The sequence below is a fragment of the Pararge aegeria genome, chromosome 16 (genome assembly GCF_905163445.1).
Source record: "Pararge aegeria chromosome 16, ilParAegt1.1, whole genome shotgun sequence".
Lineage (NCBI taxonomy): Eukaryota > Metazoa > Arthropoda > Insecta > Lepidoptera > Nymphalidae > Pararge > Pararge aegeria.
In genome coordinates this window covers 15,555,782-15,579,512 of record NC_053195.1, presented here as the reverse complement: position 1 = coordinate 15,579,512, position 23,731 = coordinate 15,555,782, and the positions used below count along the sequence as shown (strand labels likewise).

General features: G+C 38.1%; 1 protein-coding gene across 3 annotated transcripts in view; it reads right to left on the bottom strand.

Moving 5' to 3' along the window:
* Positions 1 to 5,891: 5,891 nt before the first annotated feature.
* The window catches only part of LOC120630648 (protein lifeguard 1-like), a 28,816-nt gene continuing 10,976 nt past the window's right edge, over positions 5,892 to 23,731 (bottom strand). For 2 of the 3 annotated variants that reach the window (XM_039899913.1, XM_039899911.1), the window contains exons 3-8: positions 14,729 to 14,928; positions 12,375 to 12,476; positions 11,078 to 11,184; positions 9,676 to 9,835; positions 8,442 to 8,571; positions 5,892 to 7,551 (exon numbers count right to left, since the gene is read on the bottom strand). In XM_039899913.1, coding sequence (XP_039755847.1) covers positions 7,322 to 7,551; positions 8,442 to 8,571; positions 9,676 to 9,835; positions 11,078 to 11,184; positions 12,375 to 12,476; positions 14,729 to 14,928 — 929 coding nt within the window. In that variant the 3' untranslated portion in view covers positions 5,892 to 7,321. Of the gene's footprint in view, positions 7,552 to 8,441; positions 8,572 to 9,675; positions 9,836 to 11,077; positions 11,185 to 12,374; positions 12,477 to 14,728; positions 14,929 to 15,043; positions 15,167 to 23,731 lie in introns of those variants that run through there. The other variant, XM_039899912.1, reaches the window with a different exon arrangement.

Here is a 23,731-nt window from a genome sequence, read left to right as displayed (position 1 = left end):
AAGCGGCCACACAGGAAATGGACCTGGATAAGCCCCGATGCTTCCACGAGAAACGAGATCGACTTCATCATGTCGACCAAACGGCATGTATTCAATGATGTCTCTGTGATCAACAGGGTTAAAACCGGAAGTGATCACCGTATGGTAAGAGGCACATTGAGTATAAACGTTCAACTTGAAAGAGTCAGACTGGTGAAGTCTACACTCCGGCCTACTCGTGCCCATATTCAAAACCCCGAGAGCTTTCAACTAGAACTACAGAACCGGTTCGGTTGCCTAGCAGATTGCGACACTGTGGACGATTTGAACAACAGGCTGGTGGAAACTGTCCAAACAGTCGGGTCCAAATTCTACAAGGCCCACCGTAGAAACAAGGCCAATAGGTTCTCAACCAATACACTCAAGCTTATGACGGAGAGGCAAGAGATGAGACTACAGTCTATAGCAGACGCGTCCGCTTACCGGCGGATTAATAGGCAGATCTCTAAATCACAGACTCGTGATATGCGGCACTTCAATACAGAGCGTATTAAAAATGCCATCGAGCAAAACAGAGGCTCTAAAGTGTTCGCTAGAGATCTGTCTATCGGTCAGAGCCAGTTGATGCGACTGAAGACCAATAATGGTAGTCTTGTCTCTTCCAAACCTGAGATCTTGGGTGAGGTTGAGAACTTTTATGGACAGTTGTACACCACAGTACAGACGCCTGTTGAAGATTTGGCTAAGGATCCTAGAGCCAAATTAACTCGACACTATACCGAAGATATCCCAGACGTCAGCCTATACGAGATTAGTGTGGCTCTCAAGCAGCTTAAAAATGGCAAGGCGCCGGGTGATGACGGAATAACGGCAGAACTCCTGAAGGCAGGTGGAAAACCGATACTGAAAGTCCTTCAGCGATTGTTTGATTCCGTTATTCACCAAGGCACAACGCCAGAGGCATGGCACAGGAGTGTGGTGGTTCTGTTCTTCAAAAAAGGTGATAATACCTTGTTGAAGAATTACAGACCCATCTCGCTGCTGAGTCATATCTACAAGCTGTTTTCGAGAGTCATTACGAATCGTCTCGCTCGTAGGTTTGATGACTTCCAGCCTCCCGAACAAGCCGGTTTCCGTAAGGGCTTTAGTACCATAGACCACATTCATACGCTGCGGCAGGTTATACAGAAGACTGAAGAGTATAACCGGCCACTTTGCTTAGCGTTTGTGGACTATGAAAAAGCCTTTGATTCGGTGGAAACTTGGGCTGTGTTTAGGTCACTGCAGAGATGCCGAATTGACTACCGGTATATCCAAGTGTTGCAGTGTTTGTACAAAAACGCCACTATGTCAGTTCGTATACAGGATCAGACTACGAGACCAATCCAATTGCAGCGAGGCGTGCGACAGGGAGATGTTATCTCCCCGAAACTATTTACCGCTGCGTTGGAGGACGTCTTTAAGCTTCTGGAATGGAACGGACTTGGCATCAACATTAACGGCGAGTACATCACTCAACTTCGGTTTGCCGACGATGTAGTCATAATGGCAGAGACTCTGGGAGACCTAAATACGATGCTCGATGGCCTCAGCAGAGCTTCTCAACAGGTTGGCCTACGAATGAACATGAGCAAGACGAAGATTATGTCTAATGCTCATGTTCCGCTTCAACCAGTAATCGTTGAGAACACTGCACTCGAAATTGTTGACGAATACGTATACCTAGGACACACGATCCAGTTAGGTAGGTCCAATTTCGAGAAGGAGGTGAACCGCCGAATCCAACTCGGATGGGCAGCGTTCGGGAAACTCCGTGCCATCTTTTCGTCAGAAATCCCTCAGTGCCTGAAGACGAAAGTCTTCGAACAGTGCGTGTTGCCAGTGATGACCTATGGCTCTGAAACATGGTCGTTAACTATGGGCCTCATAAGAAGGCTTAGAGTCACTCAGCGGGCGATGGAGAGAGCTATGCTCGGAGTATCTCTACGCGATCGAATCAGAAATGTGGAGATTCGTAGAAGAACCAAAGTTACCGACATAGCTCAACGAGTCGCGAAGCTTAAGTGGCAATGGGCCGGGCACATAGTTCGGAGAAAGGATGGACGTTGGGGTCCCAAGGTGCTGGAATGGCAGCCCCGTACTGGTAAGCGCAGCGTTGGTCGACCCCCAACGAGGTGGACAGACGACATTAAGCGCGTCGCAGGTAGCCGTTGGATCCAAGCGGCTCAGAATCGTGGAACTTGGAACTCCCTACAAAAGACCTATGTCCAGCAGTGGACGTCTATCGGTTGATGTGATGATGATGATGATGAGATATTTTGTATGGATATAGAAAGTAGATAGATTGAAATCACAATTGAATTGATCAAGTTACATTTATTTGTACGCATGAATACAATTATGTCAATTTTTTTTACAATGTACATAGTTTCTATCATCATCGTTGCTATAAACAATTGACACCACATTCACTTTTCACTGCACTTCATACTTGACGAAAACATGTAAATGTATAGCAGCTGTCCACGTGGACGCATCGCTCACTCAAGTAAGAGAGAGACAGATGTCGAACGCTGCCGAGCGCCGTGGCCAATTGTGCCTCTTTGTCGCTCGTTCCGCGCTCTCGCTTGCACTTCAAGTCTTAAATGGAACGCCTCAGAGCGAGGTAACGCCGCATGTTGTCATGTTTTTTCGTGCGTGCAGCCGGCTCCATCGAATTATAAGACGTTGTCACGTAAAAAAAGATTTCCTTACAATGTTTGCCTCCTCATATTTTGGAATACCCTATCTTAAACCGTAGATAATTAGTACCAAAGTTTTTTTTTTATCTCTCTAGAGTTATTTTCCGGGATAAACAGTATCCCATATCCATCTCCAGGCAGTGAGCTAATTGAGATGTGTCTCTATAAGTTCACAGTTTATACAAAACGTAAGCTTACAGAAAAATCCTTATATAATGTTAAGGATTACTTAAACGATAAAAAGCTTCGGTGCGAATTGCTCTAGCTTCATAGCTTAATATAAATTTACTGTGAGATGGTGATCACAAAAAAATAAAATTACCCGGCTTAGTTTGTTGTGAGCTCTTCTTAGACCAGGGCGCAATTGGATCCCACCTAGCTTTTGATTAGCGAACGAAATTATCACCATCCCCTTACAATAATGTAAACACTAGCTGTTGCCCGCGACTTCGTCCGCGTTTGATTTTGTTTTTTGACGCATTCAATTTAGTTGTAGTAGTAAACTTCTTACCGTCTCTTTGCCTTTATGTTTTGTGTGCATAAAGAATTTCTTCTTCTTTCCCGGAAGAGAAGCTTTACTTCTACTAAAATAACTAAATCTCACGATCTTTGCTGTCAAACGTCACTCTTATATCTATATATTATATAAAAGAGAAAGTGTGTGCGTATGTTCCGTATAGGCTCCGAAACGGCTGGACCAATTTAAATGAAACTTTCAGGGAATCTCCGGATTGACCTGGCGAGTAATCCTGTAAAGTTTGGTGACGATCGGAGCACTCTTATTTTTGAACTGGCAAACTGTCAAATACAGCTTTTATTTACTATGATGATATTCTATTGTTGGGTGTACATGGGTGTAGATAATGATCTTTACCCGCTCGAGAAGAGAATAGAAGAGAATGAATACGGAGAGAAATAAATGATTTAATATATTATGAGACTTAAATTAAAAATTTAATGATGCAAGTTCATTGTTTAAATAAAATAAAGCAAAATCTAGCCCGGCGAAGCGGGCTGGGTACGCTAGTACAATATAAATACAAAAATGACGTTAATCATCTGCGGTTGTGGAGTAATACGAAATAAAAACACAAATTAATTTATTGTTACGATAATTTTAATAAAAATCAAAGTTTGAACATAACAAAACCTTACATTTAAAAACAGTTAAGATTCTTGAGTTGAGAATCAACGTGACGCGTATAATACAGCTACAATAGTGAAAAAGAAACATCATTTGAACTCTTTTTTTAATATTAAATTACATACATTTGTATACAGTGTGTCAAAATTACACGACATACAGGATGATGCCAAATAAGGTTTATTAAAATAATTTATTTTGAGCAGATTAGATTCCCGAGTAGTACATCGTGCATTTTCTGAACACTGCATTGACAAATAATAATTACACAATACATTACATAATCGCGTAATCTATATTCGAGTAATATCACATTAATATTTAAGCAAAACAACGTCACAAGTTTCAAAATCTTGACACACTTTATGCAATAGTAAACTCCACGACATTGAATTACAGCTCAATATAGATTAATATTACAATATTAAAATTAAGCTACAACTTTTGTGGCTTGTGTAATTCCTTCGTACAATAGTGCTAGTTTGGCGTAATGGCGTATGTAATTGAATGTACACAAATATGAATGAAATGAACCTAAATTGCCAGATCCAAAAGTAGTGCTTCGTTTACTTTACGGTCCTTAATGGAAAGGAAACCACAATTTTAAGGTGTTATCTTTTCGATTGTACACAAATCTCAAAACTAAAATTGACAGGTGTGACACTAGTGTCTTGTTCACACATTACGTGTTGATTAGAGATTTATGTGCAAAAGATTTGGCACCAATGTTTTTCGAACTGAATTAGCACTAAACTACACACTAAACTGAACTTAATTGACGCAACTAAAAGTTCTGTCAATTTAGTTCAGTGTTTCGTAGATATACACGTAAATGCAAAAAAGACCTTTTCTATATACGAATAGGTCTTAAAGTCTTTCACGACATTAACGTGTAAGATAGCTTAAAAAAGACGCTTATTGTAGAAACACAATATATCGAACACCCCACCTGACGCGTACCGCCGGGTGTTTCGATAAACGCTCCAAAGCAACACCCAACGTCTAGTTTTTGTTGGTTTAATACTGTGTCTGGGCGTAAAAATACTTAGGTATAAATTTATTGTCACTACACGCGTGCGGTGTTTTCAATGTGTTTCTACTATTATTCATGGAAAAATATATAAGGGTTATATGTTATGGACTATACACACCAGAGCGGACGGCTTTGAATCAGCTTAGGTGCGCCGCCGGCTTTGGTCTGTTGTCGATTAATCCGACATATTAAACTTACAATATAAAGCCCAAAATAAGTCACATCTATAGCATTTTAGATTTTAGGTATCGATTTTTATTAAATGAAGCAGGTACATACGTATTTTATAGTTCTTCAGAATCTTAGTAATTTTAACAATCTGCGACTAAATTACCGATATCCTCTAAAGTTTCAAATACATTGACATATAAGACTTTAAATATACACTCGTAAATATTCGATTAAAACATAATATAACATCGATTATATTATATCAAAATAACTAATCGTTTAAATTACTTGCTAAAGCTATCCTAAAAACATTAATAATGCCCGTATGTTTTTAGGACATTATTTACCAATTTTTTACCAAGATTTTGTACAAAAAAACCCTAAAATTGATAGTTGAAATGATTGTGTGAAATGACTAAAACTCTTGTTTCCTTTCTTTCTGCAAGATATAATGTGATAGCAAAATAGTCGAAATCCGATTTAGGTATCGTCCGAAATCGTCAGAAGTTTTATAATAAAGTATGCATTTGGAAACTTATTAGAATGTATTGAACACCCTTGCATTACCTAAATACATATTTATGTTAACTTTATACAGCATAGTCTTGGTCATAATTCAAAATCAAATTTCTATCAAATAAGAAGACCTTTCAATATATATAATAAATCATATATCAAATTTATAGAATTCTGTGAAAAGGAAGCAATACTTTTAGTCAAATAAAGTTTACCTTTTGTGTACAAATAAATTGGTGTTTAATTTTTATTCTAAATAAGTATTTAAGTAGGTAAGTGTAAATAAGTATTTGACAGTTTTTTTTTAAACATATAATCAGTCGAGGTTAGGACTGGTAACAAGGTACATTAAATCGGGGTAACTTTGCTACTCTGATGGCAAACGAACCTCGGTTTAATTTAACTTTCGAGATTCAGCTTTGTGAGAAGCTACATTGCTTCAGAAAGTTTGAGTTGAACTGAAGAATGACTCAACTTTACCTCGACTCATGATTTAGAAAAGCGACTTTATTGTCTGTGGTACGGTTAAATACAGCTCGCACTTGACGTGTTTTTTACTAATCAGTCAATTAATAATATAGATAGCTAGTAATGTTGTAGTCCGTGGAATGTAACATTTCATTGATTTTTGTGGAAATTACGACAAAACTAACCTATCCTGTAGACATTGTAAAGTTGGGATGATAAAATATAAAAAAAATTGTATTAAAGAAAACAAAAATTATTATAGCTTCATTAATACACTAATTGCTTTGGGTGAAATAATAAATCATTTTTTTTAAATAACAAAAAATATTTAGTGTTTGTTTATTTTTATTGCTACTTATTGGACACACGTGCGAGCGGATTATGCTGACGGTACTAAGTACACGTTACGCGGTAACTGGGGGGGGGGGGGGGGTTTGTTATGCGACTTCAACTCGAAGACAAGACTTTTTTTTGTGTTCAAGTTCCTTATGGCGAGTTACTAGTTGGAAATATCGTCACGTAAGAAAAAAGCGTTACGCCCTCTGTATGCGAGTCGTTCCTTTCGCATATTGTCGTTAAGCGCTAATACTGTTTAGTTACATGGAGAACGGCGGTTCCCCGACCGCTTAAGATTTTCTACATGTTCAGAAGCGTTTTAAGAATCCTCCTATAAAGCTTAAAATCTTGTAATTGTATAAGCGCTTTCACCTTAAGTGTTTTTGACCAATATTTTTGAACGCATTTTCACTTAGGCCATACAATAAAACAAGGCGAACGGGCAAGCGATAATATAACTAAATTTCAGCAAGGTGTACACTGTCCAGTGAGATTTTCTACCCACGTTAACTTGTTCAAAAGTTAACAAAGATTTATTTGGTATTAAGTGACACCACTGTTTCCTAGTATTATAACTAGATGGCGTTTTTAGACACTATTGTTTCTTAGTATTGTAAGTAGATGGCGCTCCTTCGATTCCATACAAGTCGTAGTTAACTGTTACGCGATCGAACAAGTAAATGAAAGTTGAAAATCTCACACTACGCAACCCGTTGCCTTCCCAATACGTGCCGAGGGTGGGCACCAAGGGGGGTTTTAGTTGGTAAGAATCCCGCATAACCCAAGCTTTCCCCCCCAGAAAGCTGGGTATCTCACCAGGACTGAGCTGTAATGCACGAGGCAGAAAATGCGACCGTGCAATAATTGCCTCGATCGTGTAATAAATAAATACATAAGACGAAATATAAATCAATAAAAACATACAAATACTTTTTAATCCTTCGTAGCTCCGATGATGGTGAGGATGTAGAGGAAGATGTTGATCACGTCGAGGTACAGGTTCAGTGCAGCGAAGATGTACTCCTCGGGCGAGACGCTATACTTGTGCTTTCCGCCCATCATCAGCTGGGTGTCGTAGATCAGGTAGAGCGAGAAGATCATGGCGCCGAGGGACGCGTACACAAGTGTCATCGTTTTGCCTCGTACGAATATTGCGATGATGCCTGGAACAAGTACGTTGTTGGAATATACCAAAAATACAAGTATTCGGTGCAATAGTCTGTGTTGCCTGTGGCTATAACTAATTCCAACACCCACTCCTAACCTTTTTATGTCATTCACTTTTCATTGTTTTCTGTTCGTTTCTTGTACAATGTTTTTCTGAATTTATTCAATATAAAGCAAAACAGTCGAACAGTGCACACATCTTTTCTTTTCCCTTCGACCGGGTTAGATTCCCTGGAATTTCCCTAGATTAACTGGAAAATGTTTGTGTGATGAACATGAATGTTTTTTAGTGTCTGGGTGTTTATCTGTATATTATAAGTATTTATGTGTATTATATTCATAAAAAAATATTCATCAGCTATCTCAGTACCCATAACACAATCCACGCTTACTATGGGGCTAGATGGCGATGTGTGTATTGTCGTAGTATATTTATTTATTTATTATTATTTATATATCAATATATATATATCATTATTATCAACGCATTACTGGCACACTACTGTGTGTGTGTGTGTGTGTTTTTTGCATTTGATTGTTTGTGTGTCATCATCATCATCACATCAACACATTACCGGCCCAATACAGAGCAAGGGTCCCTTCTAAGAATGAGAAGGGTTAAAGACGTGGTCTACTACGTGGACTAGCGGACCCCAGCGCCATCTGTCAGGCCGATTTGTAAATATAAACCATCCAGGGTGCCACCCAAACGCATACCAAAAAATTAATTCAAATCGGTCCAGCCGCTTAGGAGGAGTTCAGTGACATACACACGCACATATATATATATATATATATATATTTCTTGTGTTGTGTTATATATATATATATATATATATAAAGATGTCTAGATCGCCTGCTATTTACTCTCTTTTAAAAGTCTTACCAAAAAGCAGCAGAACAACGGTAGCGCAGAGAAGTATCCCGCCCATGGCAGTGAAGTCCCATTTGGTTTGAACCGCGAACAGAGTCAGTGCGAGGCATACAGCTGCCGTTATACCTACTGCCATCATCACCTGTTGATAAAAAAAAAAAATGTTTTATTGCCTCTAACTTCCTTCATCATATCAATCAATTACGGCACGGGTCTCCTGCCACAATGGGAAGGAGTTAATGCCATAGTCCACCAAGCTGTGCAGATTGGTGGACTCCACACACTTTTGAGAATGTTATGTAAAACTCGCTGGCATACAGGTTTCCTCACGATGTTTTCCTTCACCGTTGAAGCAAGTGATATTAAAATTACTTAAAAAAAAAAATTCAAAATTCATTTATTTCAAGTAGGCCTAATTAATAAGCACTTATAAAACGCACATAACTTAGAAAAGTTAGAAGTGCGTGCTGGGATTCGAACTCGGCCACCCGAAAGTGAAGTCGAGCTCCCACCCACTGGGCAATCACCGCTCCGCTCCGCTATCTAAATTCTAGTTACAAACGTTTGTAAGAATGACCGACCGGTTTCATTATGGTCCCGAATAGCAACCCTTTTTTTAGTAGCACTTAGGCTTTTAATAGAAAATTCAAAATTCAATGTATATCACGGGCACTTATGAAGCATTCATACATAATTCAAATTCAAAAATTCTTTATACATGTAGGCCTATCACAGGCACTTATGAAGCGTTCATACTTCATACATATATGTTTACATAATTGTAAGGGGATTGTGATAAACTTCGTTCGCCAACTTGAACCTAAAGCTAAGAGGGTTCCAAACGCGCGCTGGTTTAAGAAGAGCCCACAACAAACTAAGCCGGGTAATTTTTTTTTTGCTATCACCATCTCACTGTAAATTTTTACTAAGCTATGAAGCTAGAGCAATTCACACCCAAGCTTTTATATCGTTTAAGTAATCCTTAATATTATAATAGGATTTTTTGTAAGATTACGTTTTATATAAACTTTTGAACTTATTGAGAGATGTCTCAAAGATTTCATTCGGTAATTTGTTATAAAATAAAACACAATTGGCCTTGAATGAATTTGCAATTTTGTGTAGCCTAGTAAACTGCAGAACAATTTTATTTTTGCTTCTGCTCATCACATCTCAAAGTCAATTAATATTAAGCTATGAAGTTTATAGCGGTTTTGTGGTGTTAGTGGCTTCAGCAGTCCCTTACCGCATCGCTCTGGTACATGCTGCTGGTAACTCCAAGCATGAAGCTCTCAGCGACAGTGAATATGGCCAGGAAGATGAAGTTCATTGGAGCCTGGCGCCGCACACCGTCGCAGCACGCCATGGCGATCAGACACACCAGCATTATGGCGAAAGCGATCCAGCTGAGTGGGAAAATAGTTAAAGTTCAATTCAAAAAGTATTCAAATTCAAAAATTTTAAATTCACGCAGACCTACCACTGGCAATTACAAAGTTTATGTATGAAAGCTTAAAAAGCTTAAATGTTACCATATATAATAATAAATCTTTTTATTTGGGAAAAAAACAACACATAAGGAAGAACATTAACATATTACATAAACATTATCTATATTTATATTGCAGAAAAGAGCTGTACGGTCAATATATAAACTTAAATCACGCGAATCCCTCCGTGAGAAGTTTAAAGAAATAGGCATACTTACTGTAGCTTCACAATATATTTATAACAATATAGTATTTGTAAGACAACATATTAGTCTTTATAAACAAAAAGTGGACAGAAACAGTCGACTTACAAGAAATGGTCATAAATTAGTGTCATATGCATATCGTCTGCGTAAGGTACAGGGATCATTTGTGGGATTGAGTATACGCTTTTATAATATGATTCCTAAGGTGATTTTAGACCTGCCAATGCACAAGTTTAAAGAATTTGTTAAAACACATTTATTAGAGCGAGGTTACTATACAATTGATGAATTTTTTAATGACAAGGTTGCTTGGAAGCATCCGGCTCCGCTTTCAGCTCTCACAAGATAGAAAAATGAATGTTAAAATGCAAAATGTAAATTGTTGATGTTGGAAAAGAGCAACTGCTGAGTTTCTTGCCGGCTTCTTCTCGGTAGAATCTGCCTTCCGAACCGGTGGTAGAATCACTACAAACAGACAGACTTGACGTTTCAAAAGTGCTTATATTAGGCCTACTTGAAATAAATGAATTTTGAATTTTGAATTTGAACATATTAACATATTTGACGGCCGATTGGCGCAGTTTGCAGCGACCCTGCTTTCTGTGCCCAAGGCCGAGGGTTCGAAAACCACTACTGGAAAATGTTTGTGTGATGAGCATGAATGTTTTTCAGTGTCTGGGTGTTTATATGTACATTCTAAGTATTTATGTATGTTATTCATAAAAATAATTCATCAGTCATCTTAGTACCCATAACACAAGCTACACTTAGACTTTGACTTAGACTTTGGGGCTAGATGGCGATGTGTGTATTGTCGTAGTACATTTTCAATATTATTATTATTATATGTGCTGTGCGGTGACGGCAGATAAGATTACAGTTTTGACCGTCTGCGGGTGTCGTACGAGGTGACTAAGAGAATAGAACAAGAATGTCAGCGGTGTGTACTCACAACATGAAGGTGTGGGTGCGAACCCAGAGTTTGGTCGGCTCGTGGTACACGAACAGGGTGATGAAAGCTAGCGTCACCAGCAGCTGACACATCAGTATGGAGTACACCTGGAACAAATAATAATATTAATAATCTGCTTTTTCGACCACTATAAATTCTTACAACAACGTACAAATAATTATCAAAAAAAAGAAGAGTAAAATACAATACACGTGATCATTCATCACAAAGTACTTTAAAAAACAATATTAGTCTACTTTTAAATGACAATGTGAGATGGTAATAACAAAAACAAAACAACCTTCTAAGAGGCTTCTTCTCAGAAAGGATAAAAATTTATCTTCTCCCACAGCTTTAACATATCTTAGAGCACTGGTGCCCAAGTCGAAATAATATATCCAAATAATATTAATGTGTAATAATAAACGAAGGTAAACTTCTCCTATTCCATGTTCCCGGGACTTAGGAGATGGACACGTTAATTATAACCCTCGTTAGGGGATATAATCGGGGGATATAATTTTTAACTCCCGCCCGTGCTAGCCCTGCAGGGCGCGTTTGGGACCCTCGTAGCTTTAGTTTTAAGTTGACGAATTTAGTTATCGTCATCAACTCGCTTCTATGTCATATTTTAAATGTAAAGTACGCATCAACGTGCCATACATATATGTGCCTATTTTTATAAAGAAATATTTGACTTTTATTGTCGGCCCAATGCAAAGACGGATTTTAAACCAACGAAGTTAGTCCAATGCGAGTTTGCGGGTTTATTTTAACATAGGGATAACCTTAACCGATTAATTACACAACAATTGGTTTCGTAAATCAATTGTTCGCTATTACAGCTATTACCAGTAATATTTGAATACAGTAAGAAATCAGGTTAATGAGTGAAAGCGATGACTGGGTTGATTGACCGCTCGCATTAGCATCACGGTGGGGATAACCATGAATAAGCGCAAGAAATCGGTTTCATATAAATCGTTTAGAGCAACCAAGCTAGTCCAGTGCGAGTTTGCGGGTTTATTTTTACAAAAAGATAATAACTGGACCGATTCATTACCCAACAAACGGTTTCGTCAGTAAATCGTTACCAACAACAACAACGAGTTAAAATTTGAGGATTATATCAGAGCTAATGAATTCATAATGAGCAGTTTCCTTGTGTGAGCGATGACTGGGTTGATTGACCGCTCGCATTAACGGTAGGCATCACAGTGACCACGTGAATGAAACGGTTATGGAACGGTTTGATCTAGTATTTGCAAATTATAGAAATATACATTAAATGTCTTACCTTTCTAATAAAAGACTTCCGGATGCTCTGTTCGTTGAAATCGAACCCCTTGACGTCGCCATCTTCCCCGAGACTGCTGTTTGGACCCCCGTAAGGTGGTTGCTGCAAACAGAGAATTAAATATAGAAGAGGGGCACGACATGAAATGCAAATGCATATAAAATTCCATGGTGTCACTAGAAAATGAAAACAATAAGGCTTCACTTTTTAATTGGTTAAAATAAAACTATGTACTTATATTATTCTTTATTCTGATCGAGCTTAGGATTTTTTTCACATCGCATCAAAATAGTTAATGAATAGCTAGCGTAGCTAGCTAGTAGTAGTTTTATGTAATGTACCTACTGTATATATATTACTATTACATTGAATATCATTTCACACCTTTTTTATAGTACTTTATAGATATACTATCCATTGTAAAAATCAGTAAGCTAATTCTGTATCTAAGTTGAAACCAAATTTAGCTAGCCGCTGTGGAAAGTTTTTAACGTCAATAGATTAGCCAACCAAGATGACTAGTTAGTTAGGGCAGCTTATTTTGGGTTAAAAAAAAATAAAAAAAATACTACGACAATACACACATCGCCCCAAAGTAAGCGCAGCTTGTATTATGGGTATAAGATGACTGTATGATAATGTACATAAATACTCATAAAATACAGATAAACACCCAGACCCTGAAAAACATTCATGATCATCACAGTAACATTTTGCAGTTGTGGAAATCGAACCCACGGCCTTGGACATAGAAAACAGGGTCGCTGATCATTGCGCCAATCGGCCGTCATTTAATAATTTGTAACGTAGTTTAATATCCACCTAGATCCAAAATAGGCCTGCTAGAAAGCGCCCTCATACGGCTGTCAAACTCTAACTTTGCATTCTGTTATCAGTAGCCAACCGGTATGACATTTTATTTTGGGTTGGTAACTAAACTGACTTTATTGTTTCTAACGTAGTTATCCACTGAGATAGAAAATAGGCCTGCTAAATAGCTTAGCGAAAACGGAAACATACGTTGCTTATTGGACATTTTAATAATTTCTCTACACCGAGTATTAGTCATTATTAAAAAACATACAACTTAGTTCTGTTTAATGTCATTCACTTCCTTTTCCAAGTACTTACATTTCTCATATTCGACTAAATCCACTCCGTATTTATACATATTTTAAGAGAAAAGTTAGACAAAAGTGTTTTAACATTATGTCAAAATAAAGCCGACTAGATTCGGCAACTTTAATGGTGTAACAAGGCAACCTGCCTTGTTAAAAAGTGAGTGGGGTGAGATACCGGGATCGGGTCAAATGTCCCTTAATTAGTCAGGAAATTAGTACCTCACTGGGCTTATTAGAATTTGGTGGCAATTGTTGGCCCTGACTGCAATCTCACCTGGTAGATTGCAGTCTAAGATGGTAGCGGGCTAACCTGTAAGGGAGTATGGTAGTCATACGTCATAGTCACGTCTTTGTCGGTACGGGGGTAACTAGCCACGGCCAAAACCTGCCAGACAATTTTTCTACGGATCTCCTCATTTCTGACTTGATCACATAGAGATACTCCCAGCATAGATCTCTCCATCGCCCGCTGAGTAACTCTGAGACTTTCATGAGGCGCACAGTAACCGAACACGTGTCAGAACCGTAACTCCTCACTGGCAAGATAGATTTCTTTTGTATTTCTTATTGTATTTTATTTACACTTACGCGTACATACACTTTCATCTTAAGGACTCTTTTTACTGGAGATTATAATTTTTGCGTCTGTACTCGTCAACTGTTCGTCGGGAACTGATTGCACAAACACTACCATTTATGCTTTAAATTAACGTGTTGTTGAAAGCATTACCAGATTTCATACTTTCGTTTCCCCACACGTCACAAACTTTGTGCTTATCTCTACTTGTTGTAGCATAATGGGATATAGCCTATAACCTAATACCTTCTTCGATAAAAAGGGGCTATCAGAGTTTAAGTTCCTGAGATAAGCACGATTAAATATAATATAAAGAAACTCTTCAGCTTTATCATATTAAGTAAATATAAAAGAAACCCAAAAAATTTAATAATCACTGGACTCACAGGTTTTTATTATAAAAAAAAATAGTTTATTGTAAACTAAATTGACGGCCGATTGGCGCAGTTTGCAGCGACCTTGTATTTCAGTTTCTGGGTGTTTATATGTATATTATAAGTATTTATGTGTATTATATTCATAAAAATATTCATCAGCTATCTTAGTGCAAATAACACAAGCTACGCTTACTTTGGGGCTAGATGACGATGTGTGTATTGTCATAGTATATTTATTTATTTAGAATGTAGATTGATAACCACGGTTTGTCAACTTACCCCAAAACCCTCTCCATATCCGCTAGGTTGGAAACCGGGTTGCGGTGGTGGTGGTTGATACCCCCCTTGAGGGTATCCTGCTTGAGGGTAACCAGCCTGCGGGTAACCAGCCTGGGGGTAACCAGCCTGGGGGTAACCAGCCTGGGGGTAGCCGCCTTGAGGGTAACCACCTTGCGGGTAACCGCCGCCCTGCGATTGATCTGCAATGAACGCAAATTCAATAATGAGTGGTATTGTCGTGAGAATTTTTGCTATAAGCGTAGACAATGCGGCCATACAATAGAAGTATGTACGTGCAAAAAAACTTTATTATACCTTTGTTCTCGGACATCGTTGACTATTAGATGATAAAAACATAAAAAAACCACTGATAATAATTAACACGGTCTCATATTATACAAATCCAATACCGACTAAAGTAACTTTTAATTTAACAAATCTTTGGCTCTTATCAAAATCAAGTTTTATTAAAAGAGCAACGTGAGGTCTCAGTCGGAGTTACCTTGGGTGACTTTTTGCGTCTATCTGATGTAAATCCTAGGCGAGATAAATCATAAAAAACTTTAATGGATCTTGCGGAAAAATTCTGAACTTGCGGAAAAATCTTAACAAGACTAAAAATTTATTTACAATAAGAAAATCCTTGCAAATTGGCATGCTTCCAGATTGCTTTTCACCCACTCCGGAATAAAAAAGTATAATGAACGCCATCATACTTTTTTATTCCGGAATTAAATTATGTAGTGTGTACCTAAATACTATGTATAGTGAGTGCTTAGCGCGTGTTTGCTTATGTGTGTTTGTGTTTTTTGCATTTGATTGTATGTGTGTGATATAATCATATCAACCCATTACCGAACACGGGTCTCATCCCACAATGAGGAGGGGTTAAGGCCATAGTCCACCACGCTGGCCCAGTGTGTGGACAACACTATGTGGGACCCTCAGGCATGCAGGCTTCCACACGATGTTTTCCTTAACCGTTGAAGCAAGTGATATTTTAATTATTCCAACGCCTATCTACTTTAAATGTCATAAACCATCGGTAGGCGTTTTTTTTGGTCATTAGGTTATCGAGCTTAATTTTATTACTAGTTTTTAATCAAATAAGGATTACCCAAAATATTATAGAAGCTTTAGTTTGTTTGTCTGCTGTTTTATTATTATACTCGTACGTCTTTTAATTTGATTCTTAATGAATAGTGACGATACAAAAGGAACGATGAGACATGCATGTGGGCCCCGAAGGATTACCTTTTTTATTACCACTACAAGTTAGCGCTTGACTGAAATATCACCTGGTAGTAAGTGATGATGCAGTCTAAGATGGTAGCGGGTTAACCTGTTAGGGAGTATGGTAGTCATATCAATAATAGGTTTCTACGTGAAATCGCACCGGAACTCTATACAGCTTAGCGGCACGTCTTTGTCGGGTGGTAACTAGCCACGGTCAAAGCTTCCCACCAGACAAAATTAGACCTTGACTCCAATATCAAGTGATAAAGTGGAAAGACAACCTGAGGGATAATCTTTTAGTGGTATGGCAGTTAGATTAAACCCGTAGAGGCCTACGTGTTTTGTACGCGGCATCTTCTGAAGTTCCCAATTCCCAAATTGCCCCTAATCGAAACCGGTATTCCATTTGTAAGACCGCAGCGCTCAGCACTCTGCCAATGACGTCACATGCATGCACATTCGTGATCTTCTTAATCGAAGAGTAACATATGCTTCTTTAATGACAGCAAACAGAAATACTACGCAGTCATAATGCGCGCGCATCAATTTTGACCGATAAAAATAAAAGGTTTTCATATTATTTTCGTGTACGAATTAAAACACCTGTAATATGGTGATGCAAACATAACTCCTGAGCGAGACCAGATTAAAAAAAAACAGTATCGTATTATTTTCGGAGAACAGAAGCATGCTCTGAACGGACCCAACGACGTGCTTGCTTTCAATATCCGGCCAAAGAAAATACAGGTGGATAAGTACTGTTCGATCCGACTTAAAATGCGTGGGATGGGATGTTAAATGTGTTTCCGGCACACTCGTCTGAGACCTTCACTGTCCGCTAATTACATGTGAACTATCGACGTTTATCAAATTAACGTGGCACTTGTACTAAAAAAAAAAATACAGATCCGCGACGTGCCAAAGCTAACTGCGAACTAAATCGTTGAATGAAAGAGTCCATATCTCAGGATATAGTATATAATAGAAAATGCTGACGTATGTTGTTCGCGATTGTAGCATTAGCTTCTTTGTTTTACGGGCTAAATTCCTGTAGCGAAATGGGTGTGTTTACGCCACACATGCGTACTGGGAACTAAGCTACAGTAAGTACAGTTCAAATGGTATCAACAGACGAACCAATTCGGTGGGTGCCGAACATGATCGTTCCGACTGAATTGCATAACAACAAAAGTACAATTATACACGTAAATCGCAAATTGTTTAGTATTTTAATATACGAAATGAAGATATAATTTTGTAAGATTTAACAATTTAAATCGGTGATAGCTTAGTGATTCGGCCTCTTTTTTTACCAATTACGTTATCTGGCACGCAGCTCTAAGTTTTTCCAGTTATGTACGTTTCAAGCAACAAATATTACTGGCTTAACGGTAAAGGAAAACATCGTGACAAAACCAGCAAGCCTAAGAGTTCCTTATAATGCCTTCAAGGGCGTGTGAAGTCTAACCATTTGTACTGAGCTAGCGTGGTGGACTAAAGCCTTTATACATTCTGACAGTGGATCCGTGCCCTGTAGTGAGCCGGTAATAGTTCGATAATGATATTTGATACGATTTTATGTTTTACAATAATTCTTAACAATGTTTTCTTCAACTAGTTTTTATCAATCTTTTATCATTAATATCTATACAATTAGTCTGTGATTTGAATAAATAACGATCGCGGTGTGTAACAGAAATATTTTTTTTTCAAAAGATACTCGTAACTACCATTAAACACTATAATTTAGGTTATGTTTTTAATGCATGGTTTATGTTAAGCAATAATAGTTACTTGAAGAAATTAGTCTTATTGTGTAAGCAGAGGTGAAAGGAGACTGAAGTAAAAGTGTTGCAAAAAATTCGTAAGCCTTAATAAAACTGGCTTTCAAACGCCACTAGAAAATAAAAACAAACCCATCCTACATGTATTAGGTTTTATGAAGCACATCCATTTTAAGTTCGGTCCGACCATGTTCCATAATCGGCAGCGACGAAATTGGGTCATCTGTTAGTATCCAATCGAAGTGCAAGATAATGTGACGTTGTCGTTGGTTAGGAATAAGAGTCAAATGACCGAGTTTCGCGAAGCCATAGTAAATACTGTTTCCGTTAGCCTGTATGTAATAACTAAGTTGTATAGGAAATACGAGCAGTACTTACGGCTGTGTGTCCTTCTTTAGTGCAATAGATACATATCCATACTGAGATTATAAATTCGAAATAGGCATTAGCTATTAGAAATAGGTATACTTACTGTAGCTTCACAATATATTTATAATTATATAGTATTTGTAAGACATCATATTAGTCTTTATAAACGAAAAGTGGATATAAACAGTCGACTTACAAAAAATGGTCATAAATTAGTAACATCTGCATATCGTCTGCGAAAGGTACAGAAGTCATTTGTGGGATTGAGTATAAGCTTTTATAATATGATTCCTAAGGTAATTTTGGACCTACCAATGCATAAATTTTAAGAATATGTTAAAACACATTTATTACAGCGAGGTTACTATACAATTGATGAATTTCTTAATGACAAGGTTGCTTCGAAGCATCCGGCTCCGCTTGCATCTCACACAAGATAGAACAATGATTGTTATATTGTACAATTATGTTAGAAAAGAGCAAATGCTGAGTTTCTTGCCGGCTTCTTCTCGTTAGAATCTGCCTTCCGAACCGATGGTAGAGTCACTACAAACAGACGTACTTGAAATAAATGAATTTTGAATTTAGAATTGCCAGTTAAGTGAAACAATCGCATAAAAACAGAAACTGCATGGCATTCGCGGGGCATGCAAGGAACACGTCCTGTAAACTACCGCCCTGTGTGCATCAATCTGAGGATGTCATTACACCGCGTACTTTAAACCGGAAACAATACACAGAAATGCTGCTTGGCAGCGGAAATAAGAACTGCGATAGTACTTCCCCGGCCTAGCTCTTCAACAATAAACCCCTTCTTATTCTAGGAACTTGACACATACGACATAGCATACTTTTGGTCTCGAAAAGCAAGGTAATATTTTCATGGGGTAAAAAACAGGTATGATAGCCCAGTGGGTTGGACTTCGACTTCACTTTAGGGGGGCCGAGTTCGAATCTCAGCAGCACCTCTAAGCTTTGTAAGCTATGTTCGTTTTAAGCGTGCGGAATCAGCAAAGACAGTTTTCCATAATGTTAAAAAAAAATTGTGTTAGAAAATTGCAAATTGCAACGTCGCATAAATCTCTACTGAAATCGAATCCGGTCATGTCACGCTCCTAATACTGTAGAAAGTAAGTCGGTTCTTAATACCCTATGTAGGTAGCAATATTATGTTTCTTACTAGCTATTGCCCGCGACTTCTTACGCGTTTGCGGTTTGCTGAAAATCCCGCGACTTTTCCCGGAATAAAAGTAAACTATGTCCTGGACGAAAGGTGTGACTATGTATAATTTTGCCAAAAAACTGTTAAACTATGATCTGTGCATACGTAACGATATTTTTTTTTGACGTGACAACGTCTTATAATTCGATGGAGCCGGCTGCACGCACGAAAAAACATGACGTATGCGGCGTTACCTCGCTCTGAGGCGTTCCATTCAAGGCTTGAAGAGTAAGCGAGAGCGCAGAACGAGCGACAAAGAGGCACAGTCGGCCTCCGCGTTCGACATCTGTCACTCTCCTACTTGAATGAGCGATGCGTCCGCGTGGACAGCTTGTATACAAAATAATACATTTACATGTATTCGGCAAGGATGAAGTGCAGTGAACAGTGAATGTGGTGTCAATTGTTTATGGCAACGATAATATCTATCAAACAAATAAAATTAAAATTTTCTTTTGAAAAATGCAACCATTCCATCAGTATTTTCTTACGACGTTGTCACGTTCAACTATCGTTAGTAAGCCGACTTTACAGACAACCAATTTTTTTATACCGGCCCACTACAGGGCACGGGTCTCTTCCCACATTGGGAAGAAGTTAAGGCCGTAGTCCACCACACAGGCCCAGTGCGGATTGGTGGACTCCACACGCCCTTTAGAAAGCTAAGGAGAGCTCTTAGGCATGCAGGTTTCCTCACGGTGTTTTCCTCCACCGTTTAATGCAAGTGATATTTAAATCGCTTGAATTAAAAACATACAAGACTCCGAAAAGGCATTGGTTCCGGTTGGCTCCGGGACTCGAACTCGGTCTCCACGAAAGGAAATCCTAAGCTAGTTGAGCACTAGTTGAGTGTACTAGTTTAAATTCAAATTTCATTTAATTTAAAGTTGGCCCAATTTATGTGCACTTTTGAAACGTCAATTCAGTATGTTCGTAGTGACTACCACCGGTTCGGAAGGCAGATTCCACTGAGTAGAGCCGGCCAGAAACTCAGCTGTTGCTATTGCTCTTTTCCAACATAATTTTATAGTTTAACAGTGTTTAGATTTTTTTTGTTTTGTGAGAGATGAAAGCGGAGTGGCCTGCTTCCAAGCAGCCTTGTCCTTGTTTATCTTATACAGCTAGCTAAATATTAACTTATATATTTTTTTTTTTTTATAAATATAAATATATAAATATACTACGACAATACACACATCGCCACCTAGCCCCAAAGTAAGCGTAGCTTGTGTTATGGGTACTAAGATGACTGATGAATATTTTTATGAATTATATATACATAAATACTTAGAAAATACATATAAACACCCAGACACTGAAAAACACTTAATGCTCATCACACAAACATTTTCCAGTTGTGGGAATCGAACCCACGGCCTTGGACTCAGAAAGCAGGGTCGCTGCCCACTGCGCCAGTCGGCCGTCGAAATGACGGAATATTAAAAGAATGACGTCAGTGAACAGCTGATTTGTAAAGGAAACTCTTAAGCTACGTTAGTTTTAAATGACTAAGCGTAAAAACTAATTTAAAACAAGCTGCTTTCATTGTAAGACGATGGCGTATAGTGGGTTTATTTAGTCATATTGCCACAATGACGTCAGAAAACAGCTGACTTAGAAAGAGAAAATCCCTCATCTATAAGTCACGTCGCGTCAGCTTAAATGCAATGATGCTTTATCATTACTAAAACACAAATAACCATTTGATTTTAAATATGATAGGGACAGTTGATTTTAAATTGCACCATTGCATACATTTATTACCTACTCACCACCAATATAAGACGTGAAGTACGCATTTGGTTGTATATACGAGTATATATTTACTTCACATAAAAATAAAAGATGTATGACTGTAAATTAGCCAAGTGTAGTTTAAGTTGAAAGTTCAGATAAATAAAAAAATATTATAATTAATCGAGATAATTATGTCTATGTTATTGAAGGCCGATTGGCGCAGTGGGCAGCGACCCTGCTTTCTGAGTCCAAGGCCGTGGGTTCGATTCCCACAACTGGAAAATGTTTGTGTGAAGAACATGAATGTTGTTCAGTGCTGGGTGTTTATATATATATTATAAGTATTTATGTATGTTATTCATAACAATATTCATCAGTTATCTTAGTACCCATAACACAAGCTACGCTTACTTTGGGACTAGATGGCGGTGTGTGATTTGTCGTAGTATATTTATTTATTTATGTCTACCATTTCCTCTTCCTATTTTTATGAGCTTGCCGGCAAAGTTATGAGCGCGTGGAAAGTGGAGCGCCTATAAGAAGAGGTGGTTTCGATCCCCAGCGAAATCAGAGAGAATCATTTCCGAATTATCTCTGGTCTCGTCTGCCTTGCCACCAAGCGATTTAGCGTTTTCGTACTATGCCCCAAACAGGTTAGCCCGCTACTATCTTAGACTGCATCATAACTTAGCGCTAGAGACATTTTTAAGTTTGCAGTCAAGGGCTAACTTAAATATAAATAAATAAATAAATATACTACGACAATACACACGTAGCTTGTGTTATGGGTACTAAGATGACTGATGAATATTTTTATGTATTATATATACATAAATACATATAAACACCCAGACACTGAAAAATACTTAATGCTCATCACACAAACATTTTCCAGTTGTGGGAATCGAACCCACGGCCTTGGACTCAGAAAGCAGGGTCGCTGCCCACTGCGCCAGTCGGCCGTCACTTGTAATGGAACAAAAAAATTTGAGATGGTCGAAAGACAGAATCAACAATTAACAATCAACTTGTGGAGAGTATGTTAGCCCCAAAAGGTTGGATGCCATTTCAATTCGACTTCGAATAAGAATAACACAAAAGTGAAGCGTCTACATAAATATAGTAGGAAAATCGATACATCCTTGACTCTTTGCCAACTACGTGATATTGCGATTCATAGAAAAACGGATAATAATTTTTATTGTTTTTTATAGCTCGTGCCAGTCTATTCTGCGATCATATTATGCTATGTATGTATGTTGATTTTGCTTTAAGGATCCCATTCTCAGGCAATCCGTCGACTGCAGATTGATCACAGTGATCTATAGTTTTAAAACTGCCGTCCACACAACCGCAATCTGTCGGTGCTATCGATCACTGAGACTCCATTGTATAGGAACGTGGCATGACAGTAGCCTTAGTACAAAATTTCTCGCTCGCAGTCGAGGAGTCGATTTCTTAAACATCGGAGTAAAATGCATCCTTTGAGAATTGTATTAAAGCTCATATTTGCCTAAAATTCTACACTCGGGCTTCTAACAAAACGTTTGTAAAATGCAGAAATACAGAATTTGCGACTCTAAAGCAAGTAGCATTAGGTCAATTATACCTTAAAAAATACACTTTGATATGCGAATAAGAATCCTCGTTTGCGTGTTAGCAAATCTTGGACTAACGCTACTAAGACTGTGAAAATAACAGGTATTTGCATGTCGCTGTCCGTGGTATATCGACCACGTAGGGATGCAGATCCTTACGGTATCCCGCGGTTCAATGGTAAAAAGGTGGGGGGGAACTAGATCAAAAAGTTCATGAACACACCCTCCGATATATATCTTACAGAATAGTTAAAAATAAAAAAGTTTCTTTCTAAATTACGAAGCCCTCAGTCTGCCAGTCTGACTCACACTTGGCTGTTTTATTATAGTTACACCTTGTATACGAATCTTGATAAGAAAATTTCCGTTATCAATTACCTACAGTTTATTTTACACTTACGGTTAAATTGTGTTTATAACCTTACTAATATTATACATGCGAAGTGTGTTTGTTTGTCCTTATTTCACGCCCTAACTAAGCAACCAATAAACTTGATTTTCGGCATAAAGGACCGTGAATAACATAGGCTACTTTAGGTCCTGGAAAACATCAAATTCTCAAAGGTGGTTTACTGTACCGTTAACGTTTACTTTGTATTTCACGAAAAATCGTCCTTCATTCACGTCCTATCGAAATAACCAACCGACTTGATATTCGGCATCGAGATAGTTGAAAGGACGAATAGTGGCATATGTTACTTTTAGTCCTGGAAATATTCATTTTTATATTGCAGTAAGGCACGCGTTTTTAACCGACTAATTCACTCGATAAAACCACGGTAGCGCAACTAGTAACGTTATAAGGTAGAAAGTCCTACGTCTACTGTGGCCGAGGTTACTATCATAGTTGAAAGGACGAATAGTGGCATATGTTACTTTTAGTCCTGGAAATATTCATTTTTATATTGCAGTAAGGCACGCGTTTTTAACCGACTAATTCACTCGATAAAACCACGGTAGCGCAACTAGTAACGTTATAAGGTAGAAAGTCCTACGTCTACTGTGGCCGAGGTTACTATCATAGTTGAAAGGACGAATAGTGGCATATGTTACTTTT